General features: G+C 37.2%; 1 protein-coding gene across 6 annotated transcripts in view; it reads left to right on the forward strand.

Moving 5' to 3' along the window:
* Positions 1 to 19,130, forward strand: part of LOC131367985 (membrane-associated phosphatidylinositol transfer protein 3-like) — a 47,903-nt gene that overhangs the window by 15,525 nt on the left and 13,248 nt on the right. For all 6 annotated transcript variants that reach the window (XR_009206992.1, XR_009206991.1, XM_058413720.1 and 3 more), the window contains exons 5-12: positions 5,724 to 5,913; positions 7,429 to 7,551; positions 7,757 to 7,881; positions 10,258 to 10,412; positions 10,734 to 10,904; positions 14,836 to 15,009; positions 16,471 to 16,619; positions 17,407 to 17,523. Coding sequence is in view for 4 of the 6 variants with exons in the window: in XM_058413720.1 (XP_058269703.1) it covers positions 5,724 to 5,913; positions 7,429 to 7,551; positions 7,757 to 7,881; positions 10,258 to 10,412; positions 10,734 to 10,904; positions 14,836 to 15,009; positions 16,471 to 16,619; positions 17,407 to 17,523 (1,204 nt within the window). In the remaining 2 variants the exon portion in view is untranslated. The remainder of the gene's footprint in view (positions 1 to 5,723; positions 5,914 to 7,428; positions 7,552 to 7,756; positions 7,882 to 10,257; positions 10,413 to 10,733; positions 10,905 to 14,835; positions 15,010 to 16,470; positions 16,620 to 17,406; positions 17,524 to 19,130) is intronic.

Raw genomic sequence — 19,130 nt, forward strand, 5'->3', positions numbered from 1 at the left:
ACCTGTTTATTGTTATAAAATCCCTTATTCTAACTGAAAAGGTGCTCTATCTTATAATCTTAAAGCATTTGAAAAAGTGTATGTGAAACACAGTTTTAAATGACATATATAGATATATATATATATATATATATATATATATATATATATATAAATAACTCCTCACTAATCATTAATAAAGCAGGCACTCAGTATAATAAACTAAGCAAACGTCTTTGAAATCAGTCATTTTTCTCCTGGTGCTGTTTCAGTTGCAATTTGCTGATTCATTATTTAGTGTCATAAAACCATGTAGATAAATTTACATTTATTCACTTGGCAGATACTTTTATCCAAAGTGACTGTGCAATGGAGCTGTGCAGTTGAAGTTTAATGGCCTTGCTCAAAGCCCCAGCAGTGGCAGCTTGGTGTTACCATGATTCAAACTCACAACCTTCTGAATAGCACTCTGGAGCACTAACCACTGAGTCACCACTTCCCCAGTTCAGTTGCTTCAACTTACATATATATTCAATTCTTTCCTAAGAAATTTGTTGCTAGAAGAGCAGGTTTATTACATGCAAATGAAGATTATTGAGTGATTTGAGAGAACTGCATTTGAGGACCAAGAAGGGATTTATGTGCAGCTTTGCAGCAGGATTAAGAAAGGTAATTTTCTAGGCTCTTTAAATCCTTATTTTAAGTCTATGTTACTGCGCACTCTATCTGGAGAGATATGTATATTATTGCATAATAGCATAATAAAGAGTATGTTAAAGTAAAGCACTGCAATCTTTTTATCCTGTGTCGCCGGTAGAATGTAAATTTAAACATTAACAGCGATGTCTTTTTCTTTCTATTAGCTCATTTTAACACAGCAAAGACAATTCTGCAATAGGTGGAGAATTTCTGAGTAATATTTTACCCACTGTTTTTTTTTGTGTGTGTGTGTGTGGTAAAAAGAGACACTGGGAAAATGTGCTGTGACATGCTTAGTGAGCTCATTATAGAAACTGTAATAATCCGTCTTGACTGCTGTTGTTTTCTAAGGTCTATAATAAGTAAACAGAGGAGGAAACAGCTCAAAGCAGGCAAGTAATAATAATATGCATTAAGAGAAATTGCACCAGTAATATATTCTCCCAAAGCCTTGAAATTGTATTTGTCAGTGCAGGAACTAAGCAGTTGACTTCTGCACACTTTTTATTTTTATTACCTTAAGTGGCTAATAGTGAAAAGCCTGTGTGGTACAGAGGCTAGTGTCAAATGTTTTCTTCTCTCACTGGGTTTGTGGTTGACTTCTGGTTTATTGGCATCAGTTGCTCTTTAAACAGAGGGGGGGGGATAAATATGCAATGATATGAGGTTCATGGGCTCATGGGATTTCTGCGTGCCTGGCATCCAGCATCCAGGCGTCAAATATTCACAAAATAACAAAATAACATTCATTCTTAAAATGAGTTGTCAAATCCTTCATTTATACAACACCTCCATGCACACTTTAATGAAATTCATTGTGCTGTATACTAATCAAGGCATGAATAGGTGGATCTGTTTGCTCACAGTCAATCTGCATGCCATTATAAGCCAAAACAACTCCAGTGGGGACAGATGGATTCTGAGAGACTGATTTAATATTCTTCTGAAATCTATCAGCCTGCTGGAGAATGCTTGTGGGAAGAGAATAGACAGCATTAGAATGCACGAATAAATAGAATAATTAAAGGTATCTGAATGTAATGTCTTACTGAAAAATTGCTATTCTTAAACCTTTTGTAGGATTAGTTGCAAGTGCCAAGTCAATAAATATCTAGAAACAATTTAAAGCTGTGTCCCAACTGTATAATGCATGATTAATAGTAAGAGTGAGTTCTAATGAAAACCATTGGTGTAGTAACATATTGTTCAATACGATACTTTAAATAGTTTGGGACCCTGCCCAAATATGTTCACTTGGACTTACATTGAATCCATTTTAGCAGTAAATGTTCTCCTTAGAGTATCCTTCTCATATTTTTTCATTATAAGATGTATTCTGGTTACTGTAGTGTTTGGCGACTGTGATTTCTGTTGAAATGGAAGGACTGTGTGTAGTGGGAGGGCAATGGATTTATGATGTGGGTAATGTTAAAGGATGTCTTTGTAGGCCACTTCGAAAATACTCATAGGGCATATAACCTCAGATATTTAGCACGGATAAAGCTTTACAAAGTTTTTCTTTTTTTTCTCTTCTCTTTATTTGTTTGTTTTGAGTAATTACTGCTCTCTACTCAGATGCTTCATCAATGGCATACAGAGCATGTGATATCTCTCTGGCCACAAGCTTCAAGGTCTTGAAAACAAAGACATTTCTGTATGCAGATTTTCAGCTGTGAAAAAACACAAGCTTTTTAGAGCAAGATATGGCATCATCCTTCATGTTAATCAAAGTCCATCCTTCAGTGAAAACAGACCTTTTCTTCACATGTTTATTGACAAAATTTACCACACTGCTGTGCTAAAATCTGTGAGCTCTGAGCCTGAACTTAACCTAAACCAATGTGTAGGAAAAAGTTGGAAGTTTCACTATGTATATTGCTTACTCAAATTTATTTTGAAATAATTTTTACTGCTGTACATCTTACAATACAGATCACATCTACAGTTATTCGTTGTTTTGATATCATACTTTGAATAACAGTGTAAAGTGAACAGTTTGGATTAGAATCTTGGCATTCATTATTTCACTCTGACTCAGAGGCTCTAAGATATTGACAATTTTTCAAGGCTGCAATTTGTTCGGCTGTTAGGCTGAGTAGGATATAATTTGAAGATTATCAGGTTTACCTGTTATCAATTTACAGGCAGCCCTTCCAGTGGGATCAGGGCTTATTAACAATAAACAGCAAAAAATAAATACAACACAATGAAGGGAAGCGAGAATGCAAGAGGCAGACTTTGGAGGGTGGAGTGGATGTTTCAGTTATTATTATTTATTTTTAACTGATCACTTTTCAGCATTTCACTCGTCACAACTAAAAGAAAAAATAACCCACACTATACTGTTTGTATGTTGCTCGACTCGGCTCGGCTCTGCTTGGCCTCGATCTACATGTTCTTTATCTAGCATCTCTCTCTTCACAGTGGGTTCACTTCAGTGGGTTTTTGATCATGAAAAGGTGTAACTGATAGAACATCTCATCACTTGAGTATTTTGAGACCTGGCAGACTTTATTTCTGTAGACGGGCTTTGAAGCTTTTGTCTTTAAAAGCAAAAGATGCATCGCATCCACCTTTCCAGGTATGAGTCATAAGAATCTGTATATGGGAGTGAGAGAGACGGACAGAGAAAGTAAATGAAGCCCGATAGCATGGCTACCTCATTAAGGCATGTACTTACTGTCATGGTTCTGATATTCCTTTCCAGTTATGCTACCTTTTCTAGATTGAAAAGCTATGGCCATTGGATAGTGATGTCCTTCAGAAAAAAAAAACAATGACAGAAGGACATTCTTTATTACACCAGATATCTGGTATTGCCTTGTGTACTTTGTCTTTCGTACGGAAACCTTCATAATTCATTATGAAGAGAGTTCATAATGTGCTGCTATGTGAAAGGGTAACAGCTTTTAAGAATAGATGCCATTCCAGCTGTCTTTTTAATTTTCATATTAATGGAATTAAGCTGAAGTGAGGTCCATTGCTAATTCCCCTGCATGTTAACCCCCTGCCTGTTAACATCTCATCTATTTCAGTTGAGTAATACAGTGCCAAGGTGCGAGAGTAGCAGCACCACCAAGATTGCATAATACATTAATTACTGATACTGCAATTCTGCAAATAAATTGAATCCTACGGCGACTAAGCTACTTGGAGGTGCTATGCAATGTGCTGCTTGTGTAGATTGTGTAAAATACCATAATAATTAGTAGTATAATTCATCTGTTTCCTGGCCTTGTTGTGGTAATGACCATGGTCGTGCCAGGACACCTTATGTGAACATGACAGGAGCAAGCTTGGACACAGAGTCACACAGCTCAGGTCATGCTCTCTGTGGGGTGAGCTGCATGCTGGGAGCATAGACAGGGACTCAAAGCACCATCTGTGTTTAGAAGAGAAGGGAATAAACCTGAAGGATAGAGACAATGAGGGAGTGATTAGACAAGACACCTCTCACATACACAGTAATACAAGTAATACATCAAAAGAGAAAAAAATATTGATTTACAGAACCAGCAAGTTTAATGTTTTTACTCTTAAAAGATGAGGCATTTTTTATCTGATCGAATTTTGTGAAAACTTCAATAATAAATGTGATTTTTTTTTAGATTAGATGAATCAGGAGCAAATGTACAAAGATTCAAAGGATGAATGAAAAGAAAAATGGTGGTGAAGTACATTTCTTCAAAGCTGCAATGAGTTTTGAAGCAGACAATACAAATGTCTAGACATTGCTGGATAGGCCAGAATAGAAGAAAAGTGTATATACAGAGTTTGCTGACTTTTTTAAGGAGTAATGGTTGAACGTTCATCCTGAGAAGGAATAAATCGAAAATCAGTGGCTGTAAAGTATACAGATAAGGGTGATTTCATTAACATAAGTGGTTTTGACAAATCTAAGACATGAGTTTTAAAACCTACAGTGAAATTATGGCAGGCTCAGTTAACTGCAATAGTGTTTCTGTTGTGAAATTTTTATTTTTTCAGGAATTATAGGGATATATTTTTGGGATATATATATATATATATATATATATATATATATATATTATAGGGATATATTTTTGCCAATCATGAAAACATAAAAAGCACTCCCTTTGTTACCTTATAACCTTACAACATTTATACATATTCTTTGTATCTCTTCCTTTATGTAGATAAGAGCATAAGCGCATAATTTTCATAAGAGCATAATTTCATTTGCCATGTTGAAATGTATTATCATGACCCTAATCTCTTGACTGATATGTACAAGGGGCAAGGCAATCCTGTAATATTCTTGCAGTTAATTTATACATTCATTTCTTGCATGTAGACACATATTTGCAGGGTGATTGGTCTGAACAATTTCCAAACAATTTGAAATTCACCATTTTGCAGAGAGAAGGAACATTGTTTACAAATTGAAAGACTTCAAGATATCCCAGCAAATTCAGTCCTACAGGCCTATGAAGCACTTTTTCATGTTTATGTTCAGGGTAGCACAATCAGAAAAAGAGTGAACAAGTATGTCTCTTATCGAAAATTGAGTAAGAAAAAAAAATCAAGGTGCTGGAAAAGTCAAGTCAAAGTCCAGACCTCAAGCCCATGGTGAATTGGGGTATATTTAAGAATATAGGATATATGGGAGGGGAAATATATACTGACCAGGACCAATACATGTCATAACCTATGCATATTCCAATTTCATATACAGTATATTATATATTTCTATATAATGGGTAAGAATTTTGTGTAAGCATAATGCCCTCTTAGAAAATATGAATATGTAATATGGCTACGTATTATCAGAAGAGTGGAAAAAGGGATTTAAGGGGAAAAAGTATTTTCAGTTGTCTGTCCAGGAGAGATGAGTGAGAGGCTGCAGATGATGTTGCTGCTGATGAAGTGCTTTGTTTACTTCCTTGCCTGATTAGGTCTGGAGAAGAGATTAAACATTTTTAGGCTGATCCTGTTCAAGCACTTTCTCAGGGTTGCATTTGGACCAATTGGCTTTGTAGTATTTCTTTTTTAACATGGCTTTATTTTCTCTGTCTCGGTTGCAGTCTGAACCCCTATAGCTACGATAAGAGCTGGGTGTCGAGCAGTGTAGACCACCTTCCACTAGCAGCACTCCCTCTTCTCGCTGTTGCATCACCACACTATCAGGACTCTGTGGCAAGGGTCATCTCCAGAGCCAATGAGGTCTACCGCGACTTCTTAAAGTCTCCTGATGGACAAGGCTTCACTGGACAGGTTGTTCTTTTATTACCTCATAGCTTCGGGCAAAAAGCATAGCAACTGGGATGCTTTAAAATAAGTCTTCAATTTCTTATCTGAGATTGCTCTCCCCTTTTTCTTGTAGAAACTTGGTTTCAGTTTTAAGAGATTGGTATTGGAAGAGCTTTGAAGTAGAATTTCACAGATATTTCAGCGGAGTATATAGCTTGAAAAGTAATGCAGAGTGGTTTAATGAAAAATAAGTTACATACTTTTGGATTCTTTAGTCTGATTGTTATAGGAACCAGAGGTTGTGAGTTTTATCATTCTTTTTCTCTACATTATCTTTGTATAGTTTGCTATCCAAACTACCACAGAAGTCACAAATACATTGTTGGTTTACATTTCTAATTTTAAGAACATTAGTTTTAGGTAACACTTTACTTTAAGGTTCCCTTAATATTTACTGCATTAATGTTTTCTGCATTATGCATAAAAAAAAAAACAGGAGAAGAAAATGCACACTCTATATTAATTTAAAAGGTTGCTGAAATGTAAACAAAATACACTGGCACTGAATAATTTTTATTGAATCCATGAATAGTCCATATATTATGAATGAGCAGAAAAAGAGTCATTTGACTTTGTTTCCTTCATCAATGGAAAGTTGCCACTGAAGGTTAATCCAGCTGTTGATTACATGATTTATTGGGTTTTTACATAAAAAATCACTTAATTGAAGTGTTACATATGATGTTTTTGAGGTTTGCGTTATCCTGTTGTTACTTATGAGGTATACATGGACTGTACCTCTCATGCAGGTATCTCACTTTCTGCTAAAGTTTAGAGAAACCTGGTTCCAATGTCTAAATGTGTCAGGTTGACTGACTGACTGTTCCTCAAAAAAGTGCACTGTCAATCAAAACAATGGGTGGAATTTCCTTTTGAAGAGCAACTTATACCAGAGAAATAAAGGGTATTATACCTGGGGCATGAATCATTCCTTATGAGTCATTCCAAACAATAGTAGAAGTGTCTCTCTACTCCTCCTGCTTCCTAATGTGGCATGATAAATCCAATAATACACTCTTGTCAGTTTGTGAGTCAGCTTGTGTGTGGACCAGGACATTGAGAGGCAGCATGATTAATACACATAATCCCCCTAATCTTTGAAAAACTATGCACATCTCTGATAAGGCTTAAACTTATTGATTTATTTGGGCAAGGAATGATAGTCCCTGGCATTTTGGCTCTAAAATATATGTCTGTTGATATAAGCTAAATTAAGGGATGTGAGTGAGTTTTTAAATATATTATTTGCGTTCAAGCACAGATAGAGCACTCCCGACTCTAACAAATGCCTGATTCTCATCACTGCTGTTGTAAACATTACTTTCCTCATGGTTTAAGAAGATATGTGACATACATAGACAGTTGTTTTGTAACATTATTGAACATTATTGAGAGTCATACTGAACAATGAGTCCTGGATGAAATGAATGTGCCGTTAGTAGGTTCTGACTCTGTGTGTTTGTGTACACTGTTTTCCAGGTGTGTCTGTTGGGTGACTGTGTGGGTGGCGTGCTATGTTTTGATGCACTGTGTTTCAGCAGCAGTCCGCAACATGACAGCCCAAGTCATAGAGGGAGACACAACAGTTTGGAGAGCCTAAGGGTCAGCACTTGAAGCTAAAATCACTCCCCTCACTTTCCTCTCATCTAGCTATTGATGCAGATTGGTTGACACCTTCAGGCTTATTAGTCACTGTGCTTCAGTTCTCTCTAATACTTCATATTATATACATAATACAGAAATTTTTAGCATTTTTTGTCATAGTGACTCTTTTAAACTTTTTCTTTTTTAACCATCCTTAAAAAAGGATAACCCTGGACTTCTGGGAGTGGACAACAGTGGCCTGAGCTCTAAGAAGCGCCTAAGCAAGAGCAACAATGACATTTCTTTTGCCACTGACTCCTCTGACAGTCAGCATCCATTTCGCAGCAGGTATTTTTTGTATAAATATGGAACACACACATTACATAATGCTACATTTTTTATTCTAAAGGTACACCCTTGTTAAAACTGAGCTACTAGAATATATATGAATATGTATTCACATTTATTCAAATGTTTGCTTATGTATTCAAATCTTTGATTGTCATTCTAGCATTTCACTTCAGTTTAGGCTGTTAAGGTTATCAGCTGAAAATGGCTTTTTCACCAAGCCATTTATAATACAATGCAACTGATCTGCCTCCTGTTGCCTTTTCTAAATAGCCTCTGCCAGTATATACACATAAGAGGCCAAAAGAGGAAATTTCCTCCTTTGTTGTTTTGAAATTCCCCCAAAGGTCTCACAGGGGAATATCCTTAATATAGCGTGGCGTATCATAGATAAAAATCATAAAAATGATCTTCCTCAGTGGAGGGCAGTCTGGGTCAAATACTCTGCTCAAATCTATTATTAACACATAAAAGCTTTGCAGTAGGATTTGACAATGCACCTATTAAAATGTATCTCAGCCCATTTTTACCACAGTGGCATTTCTCTCTGCTTAACCCAATAGAGAGGTGACTGAACACTACCTCCCATCTGTAGACATTATATTACATACAATAATACAATACTATATTAGCATTTAAATTATATTCAGTTAGAATGGATACGCTCTGCTGCAGGGCATAAGCAATTTCTTTTCATCCAATCCACAAACCATGTATTTCAGCAGGAATTAAATAACTGTGCGCTTTTTATACATAAAAAATAATGCTAATCTTCATAAATACAAGTGTCATGAGGATTGGGTTCAGTCATAGGTTGGGCCAGCCGTGGTGAAAATAAAACATAGTTTGGCTACCAGTGTTGGTGTAATGAACTGGTACATTCAGTCCCAGGGTTCTATAGTATCTAGAAATACACTAAATTGTAAATTTGAATAAAGTTCACAATGTCTATAACACATGCCCAAATCGTGTTCCCTGTTTTTCTTCTAACATACCCAATTTAACTCAATATAAATTAGTTTAGGACTATTGGGAGCAGGAAAAACACCAAAATGTGGAGAACAAGGAGGATTCCTGGTCCAGTGTTAGAAAGTTGGACCAGAGACTAGCAGTGAGGCTCACGCTCATATCAACCTTATTACTAAACCACCAGTTATTGAGAAGCTTGACACCAGACAGCAGAAAGGCTTCTTAGCGCAGCACCATCTACCAATGTTCAGCAGCCTGAAACTCAAGAAATAAGCTTAAGCAGACAAAATTAGCTGCATAGTGAAGGCACATGTTATCCATCCTTCTTTGAAACCTTGGACTTGGCAAAGTGCCCACCGCCCATGTGTGCATGGTGTCTTGAGTGTGAAGTCTTGGTGTGTAGGGTTGTGTGTAAAGCTGATAGCAGAAACAATAATGTTTGTTCTCTAGGAAATACCTTTCTGTTAGAAGTGCTGCTGTGTTCCTCTTGCTTCTCAGTCTCTTGAGTCTAGTAACACTGCTAATCTTTTCACAAACCTTGAGAGCAGTTCAGCTGTAGGACGTGTGACACTGGTTACCGGATTCAGCATTTTATTGCCAGTCGCACAGAAAAGAACAGGACATGCATTATATACTAGAATACAATACATAGTTGAAAGTATTGTAGTACATATTTGAATAGTGTTTCCTCCAGATCTGAAATAGCCTTGGGTGGGGGCCATGGGACAAAAGGTATTTTTTACAGATGTTTTTTGTTACTGGTTGTTAATTGGTTATGTTTTAGTGTATCAGAGTCATTAAAACTCATTAAAACTAATATACAATTTTATACAATTCTAGAGCATATATATATTTGTCAAATAAATAATCATTCAATTTGACTCAAGGTTTTGGTCTCAGCTTTCTATCCTTATATATTCAAGGAGAAATTCTAAATATTGTACCTGTATTACAGCATGAAACCATGACTCTTATTCAAGAGCAAAAATGCTGATACATGCAGAACTGCTCATTTATCTGTATAATTATTAAGCTGCTGATAAAGTGGAGCGTGAGCTGCTTGTGTCCGAGTTTCTCAGTAACTGCTTGATCACAGGTTTCAGTTTTAAACAGTCTGATTCAGATTTCACCACATATCACTGAAAACATAAAACTGCTATTGATTTGAATTGCCTTCATTCTGCTGCTTGGAATGGTTTATGTGACAACATTCAAGCTGTTTATTTTAAGTGGTTAAATGCAGGACATATTATGTACTTAATAAATACACACTAGTATGGAAAATACTTGGAAATTATTTTGTATTAACACAGCCATTTTAGGAGCTCATTTGACTGGAGTTGTACTGGGAATATTATACAACCTATATATATGAATTTGTTTGTGTGTGTGTGTGTGTGTGTGTAGACAGGTCCAGGATGTAACAGACCAAAGAGCAAGAGAAATCAATCCAAGGTGGAATCCAGGCCGTTTTGACTTTGAGGTGTCTGAATGTTTCCTGCTCGGCTGTCCCCTTGGACTAGTCTTAGCCATGAGACGCACCGTTCTTCCTTCAGTCAAAGGTCAGTCTCATGCTAAAGTACCGCATGAACACACAAGCAAATACAACTTTAGCATGAAAATCCCCAGCTGTTTGTCCTTTGCACATTGTCCTCTACATGCTATGTTAGCTTACACTTGACAGACAAGCTAATTATTTTAACTTCCAGCAGAGTGCAGATCTGTCAATATGTTACAGTGGCAAGCCTTCAATTACATTGGCTAACCAATCAGTTTCCACCTCTCACCTTTAGAACAAAGTTAATTAAGAACATGCTATGTGTCTATACTGTGACTCACTTTATTACTTTTTTTTATTACTTTTATATACCTCTTTGTGGCAGTGGCTCAGCTGCAGCCTGCCTGCTCGCAGATCTTCAACCTGTTTTACCTCTCCGACCCATCGGCCTCCAGACTGGAGCCCCTCCTGCATTCTTGCTTTCATCAGTTGCCTCCATTCCCTGTTCCACAATACCAGCGCTACCCGCTAGGTGATGGCCGCTCAACCCTCATTGGTGAGGATGAGATTATCATTTAACCAGATTAGTTAAATAAGTTTGGTTTGTTCTTACTTGTGTAAAACACGAATTTATTTTAACATGATATACGTCTTATGTACAGCATATATTATTTAGATAAAATCTTGACATTTTTGCTCACCCCGAAACAAGGCACATTCTACAAACATATGCACAGAATGTATCTCACTTCTGTGTAACACACTTCTAAAAACAGACACTGCCAAAACACAGTATGCAACATAGACACTTTCCAGACACCTGAATGACAGTGAACATGTGCAAACGCTGTCTGTCTACACAGCTATAGAAAAAGTAGCTGCATCTCTGCAAGACCTGCATTTTAAATGTAATTGCAGTTCACTGCTTTTGTCTTCCTGTCTCCTCTGTTCTCCCTCAGGAGCACCCAAGCACTTGTACTCCTAGCACTTTCTCTCTTTTTGTCAATCTAGCCACAATCCCCAGAGCTGCATTTTCTCTATAAGCTACCGTGAAAAGAGAACATTATAGTCCAGTTTTTGGGACACATTTATTAACTAATGTTTCTGTTACTTTGGCATTGGCCCCCTTTTTAAACTAGGCTGCCTGACAATGAAATCTAGCACAAATGTTGTAGACCTTGAGGATGAAATAAAATAATGTGATATGCATCGGTTTATTGCGTACCAAACGTTAAAGCAGACTGTAGCATTATAATAGTATAATATTTCTATATGATACAGTAGGTCTCACAGTCAGAAAGCTGACATTAATATTAATATAGCTCCTGCATGTGGAACTTGAGCATAATTAAAACTGTAATCTTGCATCACAGCAGTAATGATCCAAAGACAGATAAATGACGTACAGACTCAGAGAAATAGAATGGAAACTGAGCGAAGAGATTGAAGCAGCACTCAGTTTACCACAAGGAATGCTTTTAAAAAATATTTGTATATGTTCTGGTGTTTAGTTTTACAGCCACATGAAGCAGCTCTGAAGCTGCCCCCATGGGAAAGTAGTCCTATCATACTCATCACAGCCCCACACTGCAGGTCTTAAAATGTGATTATTGTCTTTAATATCCAGGAATATCTGTTTCCTTGTTTATAATTTTCTGGGTTTTCGTTTTATTGACTTCATTTGTAAGCTGATTTAAAGGAAAATTGCAGCAAGGCTGGGGTTATTTGTGTGAAGTTATTTGTGCCTCTTTATTCATAGGAACTATCAAAGACTTACGTTTTTCCTTATTTTCCAAAATTGCCTATAGTTGTATTGTTTGTGCCTTATTAAGTCTACATATCTACATAAAAATCTGTCTCATGTAGACAGACACATCTGTTTTTCTAATTGTTTCCCACAAGTGGGAGTTATTTCAGGCACAGAAGGAGTTTTTTTTTTTATTCATTTAATTTTATGTCCAGTTCTAAGAAAAGAATATCGGTTGTGTCTTTCTGTGTTTATCACTATCTTTATCCTTTCTTGCTGTTTTCTCTCCCTTTGTTTCTTTCCTTGTGTCAGAGACAGGGTTTTAAGCAAAGCAGAGATAAACCACTTACGGTGTGTATTTTGATAAATGTGTGTGGGCTACTTGTCTTTTTCCTATTTGCATATATTATGTTGCTGATTTAATTCAGCCATGGATTTTAGCCATGGTGTTTGGCTCACCAGTGCTGCCTGCTTCTTGCTGCTGTTCACAGATAGGAACAGAGCTGGAACTGGGTACCTTTGTCAAACTGCTCTGATAAAGCTAGTCCTGTTTAAAATTCCCACCTGCAGCCATCTGCTGTCTATCTCCTCCATCTTTCATGCTATATGAACCTCACCTCCCCACTGCTGCTCTCAGGTTTGTCATAATGGAAATTCCTCCATCCCTCTCCTTTGTCACCTGCTCCATACAGCTCTTCTTATAAGCATCCAGGCTCTTGCTGTCCACAAATGCACTGGGCTGGTAAATGAGAAATGGCAAAATAGCCAATTGTTGAAAGGGCATAGGACCAGAAAGGTGAACCTCTGCCATTTTTCATCACTGTGACTGACACAATAACTGAGCATTGCCTACTGCTATATTACATCAAGGGCCTTAATATAATGAGACCATATATGTTTTGGCTCAATTTCACCATATGGAGAAGACATGCATATAGAGATAGAAGTTATAGCTATGATCAAAAATACTTGAATTAGAAAATATGAGTTTTACAGATCCAACAAGATGATGCAGTTATATTTGGCTCAGTGAGTCGTAAGAGGATCTTATTTTTATTGTTTTATTTCTGATTATGTGAACATTTCCTCAAAGGATGCAGCTATTTTTCTTTTAATTTAGCCATCCCTGTCTTGATTCAAAACACAACTAATCTAAAAAAACAAAAACAACACACTGCTGAAGTCACTCTACAGTTAGCCCCACTGCCATCTTATTGTTAAAATGTACTACTGTGGTGTGAATAAACATGTGATCTTTAAACTGTATCTACAGTTCTGAAACAAAATATTAAAAAGAAAACGTGAACTATTATAGTAATTAACTTTATATGAAAAAAGAAATAAATAAGCAGAATTCCTGAAAAAGGCTGTCATACTGGTGTCATGGTTATGCTGAAATTATCACTTGACTACATTATTCTTGGAATGACCCTGTCACATATCTCTCTGGTCACTCACCTGATCTGTGTTTTTCCATCATTAGTTCCTACTTAAATATTGGTGTCTGTGTAGCTTGTTATCATACTGCTGTTGACCTTGTGTTTGGTTGTTGCTTTGCCTGCCATAGTCCTGCCCATTTTAGCCTGTAGGTTTTGCTGCATTGTATGTAACCTTGGCTGTTAATTATAAATCCATTGAAACGTTTTATTCATTACATATTGGCATTACACTGCTAAGGAAACATTTGTCTCCATCCAAGCTTGCCGAATTTGCAACGAACAAGAGAATGTTTCAACTTCATAACAAACTGGACGTGTTTTCCCTTTGTCATTGTTAATGTGGGAAATATCTGTTTCAACTGTATAAAAAAAGGCATAGCACAATGAAGTAAAAATCACTTATTGTTCAGTGTATCACACTGCACACACAAGCATATAGTCACAGTATACCAAAATTAGCCTTCAATCTGCTGTATATAATTAATATTCATGAATATGAAATTGTGAATGTGCAGCCTCAAGTTTAGTCCTGATCTGCAGTTTGGTTTAGGTAATGCTGTAAAAACAAGGATACATAAAGAACAAGCCTCTATTGTCAGGATTCTCAAAGTGGGCCTGTTTGATTGAAGACATTTCCAAACCAACAAGGTCTAAAGCACATTGATCTGGAAGAGGTATACATTGATAAATGACAAATACTCTATTTGTCAATACTCTAAAAAATACCTTGGCACTGTTATGTTTAGTCAACTAATGAATATGTTCTTCTGTAAATGCAACCATAAAGGACAAACTAACCCAGTCATCTGTTACCTGCCTACATGTAAGAAATTAGCTCATGTGGAGAGAGTTCAGACAGTAATACAGGGTGAACATCTAGATTACAGTACTGGTAAAAAAAAATCCTGTTTGTTTTGACAATAACAATAACTGCCACTGTAGATGATTATACAAAAGGGGATAGTGCTGTGGAACAAGCCTAAGTCAACAGAAAAATCATTATTACTTGTTGGTGAGTGTAGCTGAATCCCAACAGTTATTGTAGCTTATTACAGTGTTAGTAAACTAATTAACTGAATCAGAGTAAAGAACAATTACTCAGAACAACGAGTTATAACGAATACAAAACAAATGTGGTTGAGCATGAGTTTGTCTATGAATGCAGTTTCAGTTATTGCTAATTGTCATTACTCAATACTTAACACTAACAGTTCAGTGTACTGTCATTTTTCTACCATACAACTGTTTCTTGGAAAGAATTTACAGATTGACTTACAGTGCACTTTTTTGCTTCCTTTCAGTTGATGAGATCCATAGTCACCCTGATGTGTTCCTGGATGAAGGCCTTGCTCCAGGCGGTGCTGCATTCACCTCCTGTGAGGATGAAGCAGAGAAGGCAATGAAGCAGGAGGTGGATGATGACAGCAAGCCCTCCGGCTGCAGGGAGAACAAGCTGAGCCTCACTATCGCCAACAGTGAGTGTGTAGGCAGGCTCACTCTATTAATCAATCTAAACTCCCCCACACCCACTCTGAACTGCTGTGTTTTATCATGCCAGACATACACTGTGAGATTTAAAGCAGATTTGGTCAGTAACGATCAATCTTCACAGTCAGGCCGAGTTTGAGCTGTATCAGCTGTTGCTTGATATGAGAGGGTGGGCTCAATAAATTGCCCAAACAATCTTTTCATGTTAAAAGTTTTGTTGAAAATTGTTGGATTTTTCCACAATTTCTCCCCAATATGGCCATCTGTCAATTCCCACCCTTCAGCAAGCTCTCCTATGGGTAATGGCTAACACATGCTTCATCAGAGAATGTGAAGCCAACCCACTGTATCTCACAGACACTGCTAAATAGACCACTGTCACTAGAGATCATGGCCAACTTTGGTCTTTTGGCTACTGGCCATGGATGGCCATGGCATCAGTGCGAATTGAGCATGTGATTTTCCAACCATAAAGTGAATGCTTTTCATTTGCACCACTCAGGAGCTGCTCTATCTCTGATAGAGTTGTCATATGGCTAGCTACACCAGCATGGTTGACCAGCAGGTAGTGTTGGGTTCTCACTGTTCCAGGGTCTGGAGTTCAATCCCGAGCTGACTCTCTATGTCCGTATCATCTCCCAAACACATGCTGGTAAATGTAAAATAGCTCTTAGGTGTGAGTGAGTGCTATTGGACAGGCTCCAAATCCACTGCCACCCTGAAACTCATAAAGCATTTACTGCAGATAAAAGTATGAATTAAATGTTTCGGTCAGCTGCTTGCAGCATGAGCAGTGTCTCAAAGTAAATGTTAAAAGTCATGAACTGAAATTGGTACATCTGCATGTGGCAACAATAATAACAAATGTCGCAGAAAGGTACAGAGAGATCACACTGCCATTCTCCTAACCTCGAACTGAGCATGAGTAAAAGCTTCTCACGGATAAGCAGTGCTTACTATACGCACTCTGACAGATCCACCTAAGCTAAGAGATAAAAATGTCTTTTCCAAACCAAAATTGTCAATATACAGAACTGTCTAAAAGGTTTGTTTTTCATACAGTGTGAGTGATACAGCGTTTCATACAGTTTTTACATCATGTAATGTCGACAGTGCGAGTGTATAGGTTTTGCAGACTGAGCAATTAAAATGTGCATTGTGAGCTGCCATCAAAGAACATGATTTTATTAGGCATTCACTGTATGCCTGGCTTAAGTCATATTATTTCATCTGTGTATTTAAGCCCATTATACAGCACTTAGATGGCGTATTGTGCTGAAAGGTTTAATGTGACATTGATTCACCTTATGTAGAACAGGTTTAGTGAGACATTTATGGCTTCTATTTAGTCATATAATCAGATGCTTCTTGGGCATAATTGTGTATTAAGTATGATTGTTCGCTGCAAGGCAAGACCATAATGTAGACCTATTGTGTGTGTGTTTCAGTCTCCAGTAGCTGGTGGGGGACTAAACGGCTAGACTATGCACTTTATTGTCCTGATATATTGACTGCATTCCCCACTGTGGCTCTGCCACAACTGTTCCATGGCTCTTACTGGGAATCTACTGATGTGGTGGCCTTTCTGCTCAGACAGGTAACATAAACAGAAGAGCTTTACTTAGCATATTATATAGGAAATATAATATATAATATAAAACACAAAATATATATTAGCTTGCTTTGGTTCAAAGAGGCCAACTGAATGAGAGTTGCTTTTTAATGTTTATTGCAAATAGGTGTCACAAAAGTAGGTTTAAGGTAGCGGTGGACTATTAAGACCAATGGCTAATAATACAGTTTTCTTTCTGCAACTACAAAAGTAATATATTATTTCTCACAATTATGTTACAGTATTAAGGTTTTCAGCTGCCTCACCCCTGTACTTTACTTTAAAAGCTTCTTACTGCTGCTGTGTAGCAGCTCTAGCCTTCACACAGTGTAGCATTATGTCTGTAAGTACTTATGATCTACCACATTGTGTTTCATTAAATCCAAATTCCACAATCAGGTCTCAATTTCTAGCATGCAAAGGTTAGATCGATGTGAAAACACAATTGAGAAGCAGAGTAGATCCTTCTCAAAAAATCATATAATCAGGCAAAGCTTTACATAGTGTATTATCCTGATTATGAACAGAATAGCCTCTATTTGTTGAGCAGACTGATAGAGTTTGTTTTTGAGCTGAGTGATTTTGCCAGTTGTGTTAACAAAGACAACAGTTATTTTTGTGTTATTGTTTGAGACATTTAAATAATAGGGCACTATTTCTTTGCATTAAAAAAAAAAAAAAACTTCCTGTAGAGCAGATGCTGTGAGTTTGCCTTCCCAGACTCATGGAAGTGTGCTCACTGGTTGCCAATGTGTGTTGGTGTGATTGACAGGTGATGCAATGTGACTGTGTGAAGGCTCAGGAGGCAGACAGCTTAGACCCCACCTGCTTTTCCCCTTCCAGTCCCAGAGAGAAATGGTTACGAAGACGTACACATGTTAAGTTAAGGGTGAGTGATGCACAGTAAACACATAGGGTACAGTATTTGCATACATAGCACATGCTCTTGTTATGCCTTAACAATAGATTGCTAAAACGATCACTAGATAACTACTGTATTGTGTTTGTGTGTGTGTGTGTGTTCTAAATGCACGTTGTAGACCATTTATGTGGCATGTTTTTACAGTCTCTGCTGATCATTAGTTATTGAGAGACTTAATTAATGCAATTCCCCAAAAGTCTGAAAATGTTTAACTGCCTCATTAGAAACAAATCTACTCAATCAGGCCCCTTGAATACTGAGGGCTAATGACTGATAGAGCAGCTAACAATGAGAACATGAATCCGTTCATTGCTGTCGTTTTAAAAAAATATCTAATTAATCTGGTTTAATTTGTTCAGGTATCTTTGTTTAAGCTATATTTTGCATGTATGCAGTTAGTGCAGGTACAGTGGAGTTCCTACATTAAATTCTCAAAGGCTAATTCTAAGAAAATCTATACATTATTTAATCTAGTAGGTCAGAATAAAATCAGTGTCATGAACGTTCTGAGTTTTGAGCTAATTATTTCTGACATAAGATATATCTTTAACAAATCTAATCTTCCTGCTTCTTGCTAATACATTTTTAAAATTATAGCAGTTTTATACCATTTCACCAGGCAAAAGGACTACACAGACGTCATTCTGTGTCAACGAACTTGATGATGCTGAGCTTGTGGACATACACAGTTTTTATGTCTGTCTTACATTCAGCTTCGAAATCACTTTCAGCCTCACTTTCAGAGTCTTTTCCTGCTCTACTGTGTCCCTCACTCTCCAAACTCTCCACCTGACAATTCAATCCTGCTCTCTCTCTCATCTGGCTCATCGGCTCTCTCCCCACATGATTCATCTGGCTCTGTCTGATTTTCTGCATGGTTGTCTTTTTTGGAATAGGTACACAATATTCTTTTTTCCTCTTCATTTTGAATTCTAGAGTGTACAAGTCTGTGTGTCACGCCGCTGTCACAATACGTTTTGTGATCTACCCTTGATAATGTTATACAAATTTGATATTTTGAGTATTATTTTGCAGTCGAATTACACAACTAAGTTAATACCCTGAAAAAGTCAGGGTAGTTGTAAGGCATTTTACTCATCTATATATGTTTTCCTCTATCACTTCTTACATCTAGCATGTTACTTGTTATTTTTTAGTTATTTTTTTGGCTTCCACTTATTTCTAACTTACCTAAGTAGAAATATCTGCATTCTGATCCAGATAGCAGACTAGGTCCACCGCCGTACCTGATCCGACTTTGCCAACTTTGCCACAGCAAGTGTCCTCAAAGTTGATGTGATAGAAGCAAGAAAAATAGGCTTTGAGGCAGAAAAAAGGATTTGCCGGTTTAACAAAAGCAAAATTGTGATGGCATCTCCAAAACTGCAGCTCTTGTGGGGTGTTCTTGGTCTGCAGTGGTCAGTATCTATCAAACGTGGTCCAAGGAAGGAACAGTGGTGGAACACTATGGGAAGAAGGCAAGCCGGCAGAGGCAATGTCATGCTTTGGGCAATGTTCTGCTAGGAAACCTTGGGTCCTGCCATCCATGTGGATGTTACTTTGACATGTACCAC

Source organism: Hemibagrus wyckioides, linkage group LG17 (genome assembly GCF_019097595.1).
Source record: "Hemibagrus wyckioides isolate EC202008001 linkage group LG17, SWU_Hwy_1.0, whole genome shotgun sequence".
NCBI lineage: Eukaryota > Metazoa > Chordata > Actinopteri > Siluriformes > Bagridae > Hemibagrus > Hemibagrus wyckioides.